This window comes from Macaca thibetana, chromosome 7, assembly GCF_024542745.1.
Source record: "Macaca thibetana thibetana isolate TM-01 chromosome 7, ASM2454274v1, whole genome shotgun sequence".
NCBI lineage: Eukaryota > Metazoa > Chordata > Mammalia > Primates > Cercopithecidae > Macaca > Macaca thibetana.
Genome location: NC_065584.1, coordinates 16,307,733 through 16,324,173, shown reverse-complemented (window position 1 = coordinate 16,324,173; position 16,441 = coordinate 16,307,733). Strand labels below are relative to the sequence as shown.

Sequence of the window (16,441 nt, the reverse complement as noted above, 5' to 3'; positions counted from 1 at the left end):
GCCGTGATCATGCCACTCCACCCTCAGCAGCTAAACAAGATCCCATTTCAAAAAAAAAAAAAAAAAATTAGTCGCCAACATTAAAAAATTTGAAGTTTACATCGACACCCAAACATTCAGGTTCTCTTAAAATGTAAGAAACAAAAGGCTGACCAGGCAGTCCCGGGCCTGCCTCCAGCTGGCGGCCTTTGCTGGAGCCGATTCTTTGCTGCCCTTTTAGATAATGTGCATTCTCTGTTCTACGGTCTGTGGTCTATGTCTGGCAGTGTTTCACCCATGTGCTTGATTTGCCTGGAGAGCCAAGGTATCTGAGTTTCTAACCCCCCGTACACACTCATTCAAGTATGTGGGAGGAGGAATTTCGTATGGTCAAGCCTTTGCAATGAGACAAGACCTGGATTCCATCCTGACTCTGCTGTTCACTAGAAACACTGACTTGGAACAAGTTATTTAATCTCTCTCAACCTGTTTCCTCATCTGTTTAAAGAAAAGGGCCGGGTGCGGTGGCTCAAGCCTGTAATCCCAGCACTTTGGGAGGCCGAGACGGGCGGATCACGAGGTCAGGAGATCGAGACCATCCTGGCGAACACGGTGAAACCCTGTCCCTACTAAAAAGTACAAAAAAAAAACAAACTAGCTGGGCGACGTGGCAGGCGCCTGTAATCACAGCTACTCGGGAGGCTGAGGCAGGAGAATGGTGTAAACCCGGGAGGCGGAGCTTGCAGTGAGCTGAGATCTGGCCACTGCACTCCAGCCTGGGCGACAGTGCGAGACTCCGTCTCAAAAAAAAAAAAAAAGAAAAGTCAAAAAGATAATAATAGTATAGTCGATTCTCATTATGTGTGGTAGTCATGTTCTATAAAGTTGCTGTAAACACTGACTTAGTGAACAGCGAGGCATCCAGCCTAGGGAAAAAACACAGAATTAGGTTCCTGGGAGCCTCTGGTCACATTTCTGTTACTTGATCAATACATAACCTTGTTTTATGTGGGTTTCTGTTTAAAGATACCTTATGTAACATAGTCACAGCCAACAGCACTATAACTCATGCCTGAACAAAGCTTATCTAAGACTTTTTTCTCTGTAAGGCACATCACAGCCACCTTCTGCTTAGGGACATGAAACAGCACTTCAGTACTACAATTGTGGGTCATTTTAAACAGCAAAGTCACTTCCCGAAAGCACAAAATCTGAAAACCGTGGCACTGAAGAGATTCTGAAAGGGACATTTGTTTGCAGTAGGAGCTGAAACAAGAAGGCAGCGTGTTGTCGTGTGTGCCCTCAGTTGGGAACGTGCGCATCCAGCAACTCCCACATTTCACCACTCGGTACGGGTCCACGAAAGCTCCACAGAGACTGGTCTTGGGGTGGCAAATAAAACTTTAGCAAGTAGGTGGATTCACAAATAGGGGCTCTGTGAATCATGAGGAATCTGCAGCTTCTCCTTTATGAGCATGAGGCGGGCTTGTGCCAGATGATGAATTCACCTGTGCCTGATGCAATCCTCACAAGGGTCGGAGATGGTGGGGGGAGAACCACCCAACTCAGATGACGCACCATCCCCAGATGTCACCTGAGTCCTCGAATGCCAGCAACCAGCTGGAGTTACCCTTTAGCTTATTTTACCCACCCAGCTGTTCACATAGTAAGGGATAAAAATCCACCATTGCCAGGGCACTCGACCTTCTCAGTGGTTGCTATGCAAGGAGGGTCTGAACAGAATCGGGGGTGCTCAATGCCACTGCATGCAGGGCTGGGCGCCAGCGCTCACCTGTCCAGTTCGCCCCGCAGCCTCTGGTTCTCGCCCACAGCGAGGGCGTTTGTCCTCTGCTCCTGCTGCAGCGCCTCCCGCTCCGTGGTCAAGACCTTCTCCCGCTCCTCCAGCTCCGCCTTGCGCTTCAGCATGTCACCATGTCTGTTGGAGGGAAACACCTCCTGTGAGTGTGGCCAGGGCCTTCTTTTCCTACAGGTAACTCACACCCCAGAGGATCTGCGTGTCTCCTGTGAGAAAATGGGATTCCTCTGGAGATTCTCTCTGCAGAAGTGAGGGGCATGGGGCAGGGAGCAGGCGGGGAGTGCGGCCACCGGGAGTCATGTCCAGGCCAGTCCCGAGCCCCGGAGCCCAGAATCCTCTTCCTCCAGCCCGATTTGCCTCCATAGTCCCTCCATGCCCTGATCAAGCAGTCCCTCTTCCTTTAGCCACCTGACAACGCGATGACTACATTTTCTGAGCTCCATGCCCTTCTCTTTTAGGGAATTATAAACAAGCACAAATAAATCTAACAGAAACCATAAAACAAACAGTGGAATTCCACTGCACATCACAGCTAATCCCACCCTCCAAGGGCTGGAGAAGCCTCTCCCTCTCCCCTTCGTGCTTGCATCCACTTTTTCTTAGTCTGGCCTCCCCCAGGGCACAGAGGCTCACCCAGGAGCTGCCAGGGACTAGCTGTCACATACACACAGCAGCTCTCCTCGGCCCCTCAGCCACAGCCCTCACCTTCCCCACAACTTTCTCCCTACCCTCCAGGCTCTAACCTTCTCCAGGCTCTAATCTTGTCCAGGCTCTAATCTATCTTTGTTGGTGCACTGGCCGTCTCTGGGGGGCAGAGTACAATGATGCAGCCGCATAGGCCCTGGCCCCTCCCCCTCCCAGCCTGTTTCAACCTCGTGTGTTTACGCGTGACCCAGGATCTCCTAGCAGACTGGAAGTGTTGAGAAGTCTGAGGCACGGTCTCCTGATCTTCCCCATTCAGACAAATGCTTCTCTACAGACCCCTTCCTGAGTGTCTCACACCCAAAGACAATCTGACAGAGACTAGCCAGTGTCCCTGGGGTTTCCAGCCTTTCTCTTCAGGACTCCACTGCACCTTGTTGGAAAAGCACATTAATCAAGCATGTCTCTAACCATTAGCAAATGACCCAACTGTAGGGCAGAAACTTTATAAGCCTTGCTCAGCACTGAATCCCCGTGTGAGGAATGACACGTAGTGAATACTTGTTAGAGCAATGAGTGAGTGAGCGTCTCTGATTTAAAAGTGTCAAATGAGAAGAGAGAACCATCATCCTTGCGTGCCATGTACCTACACTCCTAAACCTGTAGCCCTGCTGCAGACACACCAAGGGGGCCTCCAGTCATCTGTCCAGCCAGCAAAAAGCACTGAGTAACCACCACATGCTGTATTGAGCAAGGACCTGCAGGGAAAAACAACAGTCCAAACTCCACCTGCCAAAACCTTTGCCCTCTGAATTCACATTAAGAATACAATAAGGGGGCCAGGCGCTGTGGCTCATGCCTGTAATCCCAGCACTTTGGGAGGCCGAGGTGGGTGATCACTTGAGGTCAGGAGTTCAAAACCAGCCTGACCAACATGGTGAAATCCCGTCTCTACTAAAAAACACAAAAATTAGCCGGGTGTGGTGGTGCATGCCTGTAGTTCCAGCCACCTGGGAGGCTAAGGTAGGAGGATTGCTTGAACCCAGGAGGTGGAGGCTGCTATGAGCCAAGATCACTCCATTGCACTCCAGCCTGGGCGACAGATTGAGACTCCATCTCAAAATAAATAAATAAATAAAACAATACGGCATTATTTAATATAACATAACATAACATAACACTAAGAATAAGGCATACAAGTGCCTGGTGAATGCTGGGCATCATGCTGGTATCAGACGGACACAAATGCTCAATTAGTTTGTCAACTGGGTGCAACTCCTATCACGTCTAGACACAGCACCATGTACACAATAAATGTCACACGAATAACAAGATGGGTGGGGGAAGATGAGGGAGAGATCAAAGTGCCAAGAGGCAGCAGATGCTACTTTAGGCCGGAAGGAGTAGTCTTATAGTTTCAGATGCCTCAACAGCCCCTGAAGGATGGAGATCTGGATGGATAAAAGGGGTGAAGAACTCCAGATAGAGACAAAAAGGGAGCACTTGATAAATGAATGTCGTCACCACCCATGAACCCACAAGCATCATCAGTGCCCACACAAGGCTTTTGTGACTCATGACATTTGTGCTCCTGACCGTGGAGATGTCCTCCCCATTCCCACCGTGAAGAACCAATGATCACTTAGCCATGTTGTTGAGGCTGCTTCAAAGGAAACACCACCAGCAGGGCCACTTCCCTGGCAAAGGAAAGTGGATCTTGCTCCCTCTGTTGTACTCCAAGTATCTGAGAGCCTCTCTTTAGCCACATCTCTCTCATGCATCAGATTCAGGTACACATCACACCTGCCCCTCAGACTCTGGAGAGCAGCATCCTACCTCTCCTAGCCCTCCCAGGATCCTGCCATGCTCTGTGCTGGTGCCTGGTACCATCACTGATTAGCAGGAGACAGAATCCCAGCCCAGGTTGGCTGACTTAATGAATACAAAACCCAAGACCATAAACCGTCAAGAGTGCAAAGTTAAGATGTCTGCATTTCAATGTATGTAAGTTTTACCTGTAAAAAATGGGGCTTGGGGATGGAGAGTGGGAGGTGCACATGAAATGAGAACCGCAGGACATAAATGACTGTCGAGGGCGCATGACGCGTACACAAGAGTTTCACTATATGATTCTGCTTACTTTCTATATGTTCGGAAGTTTCCATAATTAAAGGTTAAAAATGAAAGAAAACAAGCGAGACCTTGATATGAAAGAGCTGGGAGGCCAGAGAAGGCACACCCCTACAAACGGAGCCATGGAGAATTCCCTCCTTATTTCTGTTTTGGGGAGAAAAGAGAGAAGAGAACCCTTAGGGATCAGGGCCGCAAACGCCCACTGGAAGTAGTAGAGGCACCCCCTTCTCCACACAGGACCCCTTCTTGCTACTATCTCCAGTTGCACAAATTCCAAATTGCTGAAGGTAACGTTTTATTTCCTTCCCTTTGGGAAAGCTCAGGTGCCCCAACAATGGGAAGCAGCCAGACAAGAGATTTCCTGCAGGGGAGGGCCGGGGAAGTCCTGGTCCTGAGGGTAGCCTGACAGTCTCCCCAGGCCTGGCCCAAGGCCCCGCGGCAGGCCTACCCAGGGGCCCCACCTCCACCATCCTTCACCTCCCTACACACCCTGCCTCTCCCCTGGGCCCTGACCACTTCCCCAAGGCCCTGTCTCTCCTCCAAGCTCTACCCCTCCTCCAGGCTCTACCCCGGCTCTCCTCCAGGCTCTACCTCTCCTCCAGGCTCCATCCCCATCACGAGGCCCTGGCCTCTCCTTCAGGCTCCACCCACCTCCCCCAGGTCCTGCCTTTCCCACAGGTCCCACCCATCTCCCCCAGACCCCACCTCTCCTCCAGGCTCCACCCCCTCCCAAGGCTCCACCTCTCCACCAGGCTCCACCCCTCTCATGAGGCCCCTGCCTCTCCTCCAGGCTCCACCCATCTCCCCCAGGTCCCGCCTTTCCCACAGGTCCCACCCATCTCCTCCAGGCCCTCTCCATCTTTCCTCCAGGCTCCACCCATTTTCCCCAGGCCCCGCCTCTCCCCCAGGTCCCACCCATCTACCCCAGGCCCCACCTTTCCCCCTTGCCTCTCCTCCGGACTCTACCCCTCCCCAGGTCGCCTTCCTTCCCCAGGCCCCACCTCTCCCCGAGCTCCTTGTGCTCCAACTCCAGGTTCCGATGCAGCGTCTTCAGGCAGCTGTGCTGGCGGATGAGGGCCTCGTACTCAGCCGATTGCCGCTCGTGCAGCGTGCCCAGGTGCTCGTGGTCCTGCAGCAGGGCCTCGTAGGCCGCTGTAAGCTGCTCCTGCTGCCTCTGCAGGCTCTCGTTCTCCGTCTCCTTGGCCGTGTGGTGGTTCTGAAGCAGCGCGTACTGCGCGGTGAGCGCGGCACTCTGGGAGCTCAGTGTGGAGTTCTCCACCTGCCGAGAGGGAGAAGCGCGGCGTGGCGCAGGCCCCACGGTCAGCGAGGAGGGCTGGGGAGCAGGTCAAGTGCTCGAGCAGACACGGAAATAGCCGGGACCTTCAGGGCAGAAGACCCAGAGGGTACCCAGGACGGGTGTTCCAGAACTTAAGGAACTGCTGTGGGAAGCGGACTAAACCACATAGACGGACACTCAGAGGCTGCTTCAGTCCTGAGTCACTCGCCACAAATGCGAGCTGCTAAGGCAGATGATGTCCTTTTCCTAGATAACTCCCTTGGGTGCTGTGCCCTCTGATAATTTTTTAAAAACCTCTTTTCAGCTGGCTGTGGTGGCTCAGGCCTGTAATCCCAGGACTTTGGGAAGCAGAAGCAGGAGCATCACTTGAGCCAAAGAATTCAAGACCAGCCTGAGCAACATAGTGAGACCCCATCTCTACCCAAAAACAAACAAAACAAAACAAAAAAAGGTATTTTTAACTTAGCTGGGCATAGTGTTGTATGCCTATAGTCCCAGCTGCTTGGGAGGCTGAGGCAGGAGGATTGCTTGAGCCCAGGAGTTGGAGGTTATAGTGAGCTATGATTGCAGCACTGCACTCCAGCCTGGGTGACAGAGTGAAACCCTGCCTCTTACAATGAAAACAAAACCTATTTTCTAGAACAAGTAGACAGAAAATCTGTACATAAGGATATAGAATACCTGAACAATACTATCAACCTACTTAACATAATTGATATTTGTATACCTCTGCATCCAACGACATCCAAAATCACCAGAAACTGAAGAGAAGGGAATATTTCCCAAATTATTTTATGAAGCCAGAATTACCCTGATATTAAAACCAGATTAAGACTGTAAGAAAAATCCAAAATAGTCAATATACTGTTTTCTTGTTAGCAGTACAAATTCCAATTTCTTTGCCAAACAGTTTCCTGTTGATTGTCCTTGCCCCATAAGTTACATATTTTCAAACTTTTCGCAGAAACTGCAATAAAAGGCCAGGTGTGATGGCTCACACCTATAATCCCAGCACTTTGGGAGGCGAGGCGGGTGGATCATTTGAGGTCAGGAGTTCGAGACCAGCCTGGCTAACTTAATGAAATCCCATCTCTACTAAAAATACAAAAATTAGCCAAGGCACAAGAATCACTTGAACCCGGGAGGCAGAGGCCGCAGTGAGTCAAGATCGCACCACTGCACTCCAGCTTGGGTGACAGAGTGAGACTCCCATCTCAAAAACAAACAAATAAAACCTGCAATAAATAAATAATTTTCCACAGTCTACAAGCAATAAATGAAAACAAGCATCTGAAGTGGCACACAATCCTAGTTCTACTTGATGCTCTCAACAGTCTGGGAGCCTCTTCATATCCTATACTTCCCTCTTAGAGATTAAAAATTTACATTGGCTTAAAAAGAAAGAGTTCTGCCAGGTTCTACAGTAAAGAAACCTGGTTAACTTTGTTAAACCAAGCTTAATCCTGAAACCTCTTTTCCAAGTCAGTCCTAAAAACACCTCAAGGAAAAGACTGGAAAACATGGACAAGAATGCAAGTAAAAGGAGAGAAATAAAACTTTTGCCCATGCAGCCATTTTCTCAATCACTGAAAATGGCTTAAAAACTATCACCCCCTTCACTGATCACTGTTTGCAGCGGGTCTATTAACAAAACCCCAAACTGCTCTGTGCTTTGATCTGCTGCTTCTTTTGAGGAGTCCTAATGCCCCCAGTTGGTCCCCAGGAGCCACAGATAAACATCCCGCAGGGCTTGTGACCACTGGCGCTGGGAGCTCCATTCACCTGCAGCTTGGCGGTCTGTGTCTGCAGTGTGGTGTTGTGCTCCTGCAGGAAGGCGCTCTGTTTCTGCAGTGTCAAGATCTGGCTGCTGAAGGTCACATTCTGGGTCTCCAGGTGCTGCAGCTGTTCCTTCAGCAGCTGCTTCTCAGCCTGCAGAGCTGCGTTCTAGAAGATCGGGAAGCATGAGCCAATCAAACTCCAACTGGGTAAATGCTAACTGTCCACAGGTACTTGGGTTGTAACGAACTCTCAAAAGTTGAGGTTTTGGGAGCCAAAGCGAGGGTCTGCTGGATGAGGGCAGTATATTTTCTCTCTTTGAAAAAGAAAATCAGCAGGATTTTTTTTTTCTAAAGGCTACACATCATGGGGACACTGCCTGAGACCCAGGTATGTAAGTGGGAGGTGAGTGCATGCTGGAGTTAAAGCCACTTCCTTTGTCTCTTTAATGCTTTCCTTTGTTTTCTGTTGAACACCTTAAGAGTGCATTTCTGTCTCCCATTGACTCCAACCCTGAGTATCTCTCAGGACAGAGAGTCAAAGCCTTAGGCTACAGCCTTACTCAGAGGTGACAGCAAGTAGAATAAGGTGCTTCACGTTACATGAGATTAATAAAGACCATGTTAAAGTTTGCCACTAACTGGGCTAAAGGCCAGGACCCCGTAGTCTTTTACTATCCCTTATTAGCATGGGGCTTTGGGTCAAGTCTCTTAAATTCTGTTTCAGCTTTATCATTGGTCAAATAATGAAAATCACCACTCTGAACTTCATAAAGTCATTGCTGAGAATCAGTCAGAGGTACGGACATGCATTACCAGACTTTTTCCAGCAAGGGCCAGATAGGAAATACTTTTGGGTTTGCCAGCCATGAGGTTTCCATCTTAACCTAAAGAATCACTGTCACTGTAGGGGAAGCAGCCCCAGACAACCTGTAAACAATGGGCATGACTGTCTGCTAATAAAACTTTATTTACAAAAGCGGGTGGGGGGTGGAGTTTGCCAATCCCTGGTACTGGGCACTGAAAGACACAACACCCCAGGAAGAGGCTGAATTGCCATGAAGACTGTGTGTGCCCCTGATGTGAGAATCACTGAAGGGACCTCGAATGAAGAGGAGCCCCCGGGACCTGCAACTCAAGACGTGTCCAACTAGATCCGGCTAAATCTCCTGTGTTCTTTACAGCAATGACAAGTCATCAGTGGGACTACTGATAGGGCAGTCTCTCTCTCTCTCTCTCCCCCCGATGGACCATGCCCAGGCCAGCCCACTCACATTCCGCTCCAGCTCGATGGCCCGGTCCTTCACGCGGAGAAGCTCCATGGTGGCTTCCTTGTGGCCGGGCCCCCAGGCCTCCTTCCCCTGGTGACTGGCGGCTGTCTTCCCCGCAGGGTGCTTGAAAGAGTTCTGCAAGTGCTGCCCCTCTCCCTCGTTCTGCCTGAGGGTCTCACACTCCTTCTTCAGCTACAGGTGGGCGTGACAATGAGCAAGGAGGCTTTAGGCAGAAGCAGCTTGGCCTGGAGCCCCGAGTGAGTGGCTGAGGGCAGCCGCACCACACCCTCTGCACTCCCCACACTCGCCCGCCCTGGTGCGTGTAAGCGAGACACGCTCCTTTTCTTTTGAGGGGAAGGCACCAACCCTCTGCCCTACACTTTCCCTTCCCTTCCACAGAGGACAGGGAGGTGGGGGCCTGCAACCCATTCCTGCCTCAGTCCCTGCTTTAGCCACATGGCTTCCTGCTTTCCTGAGCCTCAGTTGTCAACTCCTTCAAACAGAGGTGAGGCTGGGATACAGGACGTGAACAGGGATGAGGTCTCAAAGCCCCTGCCGGCGCTGCAGCGGCTTTATCCAGATTCCTATTCAATCCTGCAGCCAAGAAGCATGGCACGTGTTCAAAACTGAGGCTGGAAGAGCACGTGTGTGGAAGGGGGGAGTGTGCACACCTGATGACCTGTGAGAGTGTGCACGTGGAGAGCACGTGTTGGGTGTGTACACCTGTGTGTGAGGAGCATGTGTCTGTGTGTGGAGTGTGCACATGTGGCGGGCACATGTATAATACATGTGTAGAGAGCATGCATGTGTATGTGTAAGGAGCATGTGCATTATGTGTTATGGAGAACATGTGCATATGTATGTGGAGAGTGGAGTATCTGTGGAGAACACACATCTATATGCATGTGGAAAGTGTGTTCCCACATGTGACAAATATGTGTGCACGCATGCACCCAGAAGTAGACATGTGCATGTCCTCACGGGTCCCTGTGCACCCGTCTGTCTCATCAGAAGGCTCCTGTGAGACTCTGCAGGCCGTTGCTCAGTGCCCGATGTGCAGTCTCACGGAGGGCTCTCATGGGTGTTCCCATATCTTGCCTGGTGGACTTGGTGCTGCTCTAGGCCACTGCCCGCCTCCCTGCAGGCCTGTGACTCTTAGTCTGGTTCTGTTTGGCCCCAGTGTGTGTGATTCTGAGGGTGGCTCCCTCAGTCACCCTGCGGCGCATCCACACCTGCCCTAGAAAACGGGTGTCCGGGTCACCCCTCTGCTATACAGGTGAGGGGCTGGAAAGGGTGAGGCCAAGAATGGGCAGCTGGGCCGCACAGTGAAACCTCCATGCTCACCATCTGCAGCTCGCTCTCTAACTGGCGATTTAGGCTCGCTTTCTCTTCCATCTGTGCTTCCAAAAGCACAATCTTTTCTTCTTTCATGGCTAGTGTTGTTTTTAATGCTGATTCATTGCTGCCCTCCAAAATCTTGTATTTTCTGGAAAACACAAAGATATAATAGTATCGCTTATCTACTCCTCCACAAGTTCCCAGTGTCCTCACTGCCAACACATCATTCCTTCCACTAGGCTGGGTTATAGAGCTGCAGCTTTTGGTCCAGAAGAACTCATGAGCCAAAACTCATCTTCCCAGAGCCCTCTGGGGGTTCCCTGGGTAGAAACACCTGTGACACCTTCAAAGGCAACCCCACAGCTACAGTTTTACGATCACTGTCTGAGGCAGGAATTATTGCCATTTTACCCAAGGGGAAACTGAATCTCAGAAAGGTTAAGCAATTTGCCCAAGGTCACAGTGCTAGGTTAAGTGGTAAGTCTGAGGCCTTTCCACCAGAGAGGACTCCTACTATAAGACATGTGGATCTTCTAGGTTACAAGTCCAGGGAAAGACCAAGACCTTGGATTTCCTTAAAAAACAAGATCAGGACGAGCACAGTGGCTCATGCTTGTAATCCTAGCACTTTGGGAGGCCGAGATGGGAGGATCACTTGAGGTCAGGAGTTGGAGACCAGTCTGGCCAACATGGTGACACCCCGTCTCTACTAAAAAAATACAAAAATTAGCTGGGCATGGTGGTGCATGTCTGTGATCTCAGTTACTCAGGAGGCTGAGGCACGAGAATCATTTGAAACCAGGAGGCGGAGTTTGCACTGAGCCGGGATCACATCACTGCACTCCTGCCTGGGTGACAGAGTGACACTTTGTCTCAAAACAACATCAATAACAAAAAAAAAAAACCCAAGATCATTTAAGCAAGCATTGCAGGGAAAAACTCTAATAGTCTACTTTTTAAAAAACATTAAGAAGCGTGGCTGGGAGCAGTGGCTCACACCTGTAATCCCACCATTTTGGGAGGCTGAGGTGGCCAGATTGCTTTGAGCTCAGGAGTTTGAGACCAGCCTGGCCAAAATGGCAAAACCCCCTCTCTACGAAAAATACAAAGATTAGCCAGGTGTGGTGGTGCACGCCGGTGGTCCCAGCTGGCTTCTCCAGCTGGGGCTGGAGGATCCCTTGAACCTGGGAGGTGGACATGGAGGTAAGCCGAGGTCATAACGCTACACTCCTACCTGGGTGACAGAGTCAGACCCTGTCTCAAAAAAAAAAAAAAATTAATAAGCTTTTTCATCAAACAAAATCTCCTTCCACACCTATCTGAGGACCTCAAGGAACAAGAGCTGGAACAGAAACGACCAAGGAACTTTGGGCTCAAGGAACTGCGTGAGATCAGAGCCCTCGGCAGTAGAGAGTTCATGGCGGTCTCAGGGGAGGGTGAGGAGCCTGCAGACTGAACAGCGGAGGAAGTGCTCCCACGATGGGGAGAGGGAGAGGCCCTCACGTGTCACTGCCGCTGTCGTCCTCCTGCAGCAGCAGCTCCCTGTTGAGGCCGACCTTCTCCAGTTCCTGGCTCAGCTTGTCCAGCTCACTGCTGAGCTGCTGGCTCTTCAGCTTCTCCAGCACCAGGTCCTGCAATGATGGGGAGAGAGCACGGGACAGGAGCTCAGCAAAACATGCAGGGAGGCCAGGTGCCAGCCCCGCCCGGTGTGAGCAACTGTCCTCCCAGACCACGGCTGTCTCCGTGTGGAGCGAGGGGACTCTGAACCCCAGGGATGCTCTTCCCGAGAAAAGCCAATGAATGCACTTGTCCAGCCCTCCTGGTGCTGAAAACAACCAGACCAGGTGGCAATATGTCAAGGATGGATCCAATATGCCACTGCTCTAAGTCATGTATTTGAAACGCCACTTATGTTGACCTTTAAGTAGTACGTTTGATATCTGGTAATACAGCTGCCTTTTCAACAGAAAAACAAGTAATTAAATGCCCCTTGTAGACACTTTGAAACATAAAATGTGTGAAGAGGGGAAATATTTTATTTTAAACTCTGGATGTGGTTTACTTTTCATTTTTTAGAGACAGCATCTTGCTCTGTTGCCTAGGCTGGAGTGCAGCCGTGTGATCACCGCTCACTGCAGCCTTGAACTCCTGGCTCAAGCGATCCTCCCACCTCAGCCTCCTCAGTAGCTGGAATTACAGGAGTGCACCACCACACCTGGCTAATTTTTACATTTTTTGCAGAGATAGGGTTTTGCTATATTTCCAGGTTGGTCTTGAATTCCTGGCCTCAAGTAATCTTTCTACCTTGGTCTTCCAAAGTGCTGGGATTACAGGCGTGAGCCACTGCACCCGGGCTTGGTCTACTTTTCAAAACGTGGGTGTTGAATGCACGTCGGTGGTTCACTTCCTCCACCCCAGTTTATGTCAGCACCTCTTTATACCTCTCTAGGTAGTGACCGTTTTCTGCCCGGTGTCACAGTCATTCACATGCATGCTTAACCCTCCTACCAAATCCTCAAACCTGAAGGGCAGTGTGACAGAGACAGTGATGCTTACCACCTGCTCCCCCAAATTTCCCAGCCACCCTGTATCAGCTGAAGCCAGGTCACCAGCTCCGGCAAAGGGGCTGTACGTGGAAGTGACGTGGGTCACTTCCTGGCTGGAGCACAGAAGAGCCTATGTGTGACCTTCAGCTGCCCTTTTGCCTGCCAGGGCAACCGCCCAAGCCTGGTGTTGAGACGGCAGAACCATGAGATCAAAACAGCCTGGACTGCTGGGTCAAGCAGGACAGACTCCCTGGAGGCTCCCCTGGACTCTGGTGAGCAAGAGGTAAGCCTTGGCTGTGATGAGCTGCAGAGATGCTGGGGTTGGCTACTGTAGCACAGCCTAAACCTACGCTAACCAGCTGGGGCTCTGTCTGCATTCATATTTTGGATCTCTCCCCCACAGCACACGGAATTGCCTGCACGGATGGTCAGTCATCTTTTTCCATTGTGGAGACTGCTCAGTGTTCACCAAACCGATTTCCTTCTCTTGTGTGGCATGTGGCACCCTGTGGTTGGGTGTGGCTGTGCTGCTGAGCCCGCCCATGCAGCGTGATCTTCCTCACTCTCTCTCTTCCTCCTCTACCCACCACATGCCGAGGAACTAGAGGAGGACTCCACTGGGGGTGCCCAAGTCTCAAGATGGCAGAAGCCAGGTGCCTGAACTGGGCCTTAAGTGCAGTGCTCCAGTGCCTGGCTTCTCCGCCCCCCCACGTTAGACCCTACATGAGTGAGACTAAACAGGGCTGGGCCATTCAGCTGCTGAAGCCATTTCCCAGAGCAGCCATCTACTCACCCCAGCATACTAAACAAATGCCCAGATGGCCCACACAACACTTACCAGGGTAAGGACAATATGGAATTCTGGAGGATTTTTATATCCCTCAAGAGACTAACACGTTCACACCCTTTGACCCTGTAATTCAATTTCTGAGAATATACCCTAAAACATAGTTTGATTCGTGAAGGTCTATGTGTACAAGGATGTCTAGTATTATTTAAAATAGTGGAAAATAGGATTCTAGGGAAAAAGGTAGTAAAATTCTAAAAACAAATTAAAAAAATACTTCAGGAAAGGATTCTAGGAAAAAAAGTAATAAAATTTAAAAGTAAATAAAAATAAAATAGTGGAAAACACTAAAACAATCTAAACGTCTAAAAAATAATTACAGTAAACGTATAGAATTAAATATCTTGGCCGAGTGCAGTGGCCCACGCCTATAATCCCAGCACTTTGGGAGGCCGAGGCGGATGGATCCCCTGAGGTCAAGAGTTCAAGACTAGCCTGGCCAAGATTGGCGAAACCCCGTCTCTACTGAAAATACAAAAATTAGCTAGGTGTGGTGGTGCATGTCTGTAATCCCAGTCTCAGGAGGTTGAGGCAGGAGAATCGCTTGAACCCAGGAGGTGGAGCCTGCAGTGAGCTGAGATCGCACCACTGCACTACAGCCTGGGCGACAAAGAGAGACTCTGTCTCAAAAATAAGTAAGGGTCGCATGCAGTGGCTCATGCCTGTAATCCCAGCACTTGGGGAGGCCAAGATGGTGGATCACCCGAGGTCAGACGTTCGAGACCAGCCTGGCCAACATGGTGAAAACCTGTCTCTACTAAAAATACAAAAAGATTAGCCGGATGTGGTAGCATGTATCTGTAGTCCCAGCTACGTGGGATGCTGAGGCACGAGAATCACTTGAATCCGGGAGACAGAGGTTGCAGTGAGCCGAGATTGCGCTGCAACACTCTAGCCTGGGCGACAGAGTGAGACTCTGTCTCAATAAAAAAAATAAACAATAAATAAATAAAACAAAATAAATAAATAAATAAATATCTTACAGCCATTGGGAAATTGTGGCTTTGAAATCTAAAATAATAACAAAACCCACAACATAATAAATAAAAACCGTAACAGCTCACCTGTGTGTAAGTATGACATCAAGGCCGGGCGCGGTGGCTGAAGCCTGTAATCCCAGCACTTTGGGAGGCCAAGACGGGCGGATCACGAGGTCAGGGGATCGAGACCATCCTGGCTAACACGGTGAAACCCCGTCTCTACTAAAAAATACAAAAAACTAGCCGGGCGAGGTGGCGGGCGCCTGTAGTCCCAGCTACTCGGGAGGCTGAGGCAGGAGAATGGCGTGAACCCGGGAGGCAGAGGTTGCAGTGAGCTGAGATCTGGCCACTGCACTCCAGCCTGGGCCACAGAGCGAGACTCTGTCTCCAAAAAAAAAAAAAAAAAAAAAAAAAAAAAGAAAAAAAAAAAAAAAAATGTATGACATCAAGCATGTGTCTGTATACGCGAGGGAAAATGATGACATGAAACAACCCAAACTATGAAGAACGAACCTCTGGGTCATAAGATTGTATTATGTGGTATTTATTGGGTTCTTAGACCTTTAGGGACTGCTGTTTAGAATTAGATAAAGCATTTAAGGAGGACACAGAACATCTCTCCTGAAATCATGCACCACAGAACCCACCACCACGACCACCACCTGCCAACCCCTTTACAGGGGCCGCCTGCGTCCGCTCACCTCCCTCAGAGTCGTCAGCGTCCTCGCATGCACGGTGACTTGCTTGGTGAGGTCCCGGTTGTCCTTCTCCAGCTCCTTCAGCTTGCCGGCCGCGTCCCTGCAGCGGGCCAGCTCCTTGTCCAGCGCACGGCTCTCCTTCTCGACTGCAGACAGTTTGGCAGTGCTATCGTCCAAGACTGCGTCCTTGAGCTCCACCTGCTGCCACAGCCGCTTGGCCTCCTTCTCCAGCAGCTTCTTATCCTTCTCAAGCTGGGCCACCTCCTGCTCCAGGGCCTTCCTGTCCTTCTCAGCTCCCTCCAGCTGTGCATTGGCCAGCCGGAGGGCCTCCAGGTCCCGCCGCAGCGCCTGGCGCTCGGCCTCCAGCTCGCCCAGCTCACTCTCCAGGGTCTGCGTCTTGCGGCTGCTGCTCTCCAGGCTCTGCTGCAGCCGGAGGTTCTCGGCGCTCACGCTCTGGTAGCTGAGCTCCAGGCGCTCTGACTTCTTGCCCAGCGCCTTGAGCAGCTCCACGTTCTTCCTCAGCTCCTCCTTCTCACGCTCCAGCTGCTGGTTCTCCCTCTCCATCTGTGCCAGCTTGGTACTGGTGAAGCGCATGGTCTCCACTAGCCTGCGCAGCTCTAGGTTCTCTGCGTCCAGCTGCTTGTTGTCACGCTCCAGGCCCTCAAGTTGCAGGGACACGTTCTGCAAGGTGTCCAGAGACTTCCTCAGCGTCCGGTTCTCCAGCTGCAGGCCCTGGCTCTCATGCTCCAGGGCCTCGACTTTCTCAGTGGCCGTCTCCAGGGAGGTCACCTTCCTGGCCAGCCTCCCATTCTCCTCCTGGAGTCGCTGCAGCTCCCTCTCCAGCTTCTCCGCCCGCTCTCCCTTCTCCTTGGCCTGCTCCAAGTCCCTGTGCAGCTGCCGCTTCTCAAACTCCAACTGGCTGAGCTTGCCATTGGCCTCTGTCACTGACTGGTGGAGGGCTTTGTTCTCCTTCTCCACGTCTTTCATGCGGGCCTCGCTGCTGACCTGCGACCTTTCCCGCAGCGACCACACGGCTCGGTTGAGGTGGTCCTTTTCCTGCTCAAGGTCCTTGATCTGTGGGAAAACACAACAGGCACAACCCAGGCTGCTGCGGGAACC

General features: G+C 51.0%; 1 protein-coding gene across 5 annotated transcripts in view; it reads right to left on the bottom strand.

Annotated features, from left to right (window-relative positions):
* Positions 1-16,441, bottom strand: part of CCDC88C (coiled-coil domain containing 88C) — a 148,444-nt gene that overhangs the window by 27,527 nt on the left and 104,476 nt on the right. For all 5 annotated transcript variants that reach the window (XM_050799000.1, XM_050799002.1, XM_050799001.1 and 2 more), the window contains 7 exons: positions 15,326-16,396; positions 11,755-11,882; positions 10,258-10,399; positions 8,917-9,105; positions 7,650-7,811; positions 5,572-5,849; positions 1,772-1,915 (listed from right to left, as the gene is read on the bottom strand). In XM_050799000.1, the coding sequence (XP_050654957.1) occupies positions 1,772-1,915; positions 5,572-5,849; positions 7,650-7,811; positions 8,917-9,105; positions 10,258-10,399; positions 11,755-11,882; positions 15,326-16,396 (2,114 nt within the window). The remainder of the gene's footprint in view (positions 1-1,771; positions 1,916-5,571; positions 5,850-7,649; positions 7,812-8,916; positions 9,106-10,257; positions 10,400-11,754; positions 11,883-15,325; positions 16,397-16,441) is intronic.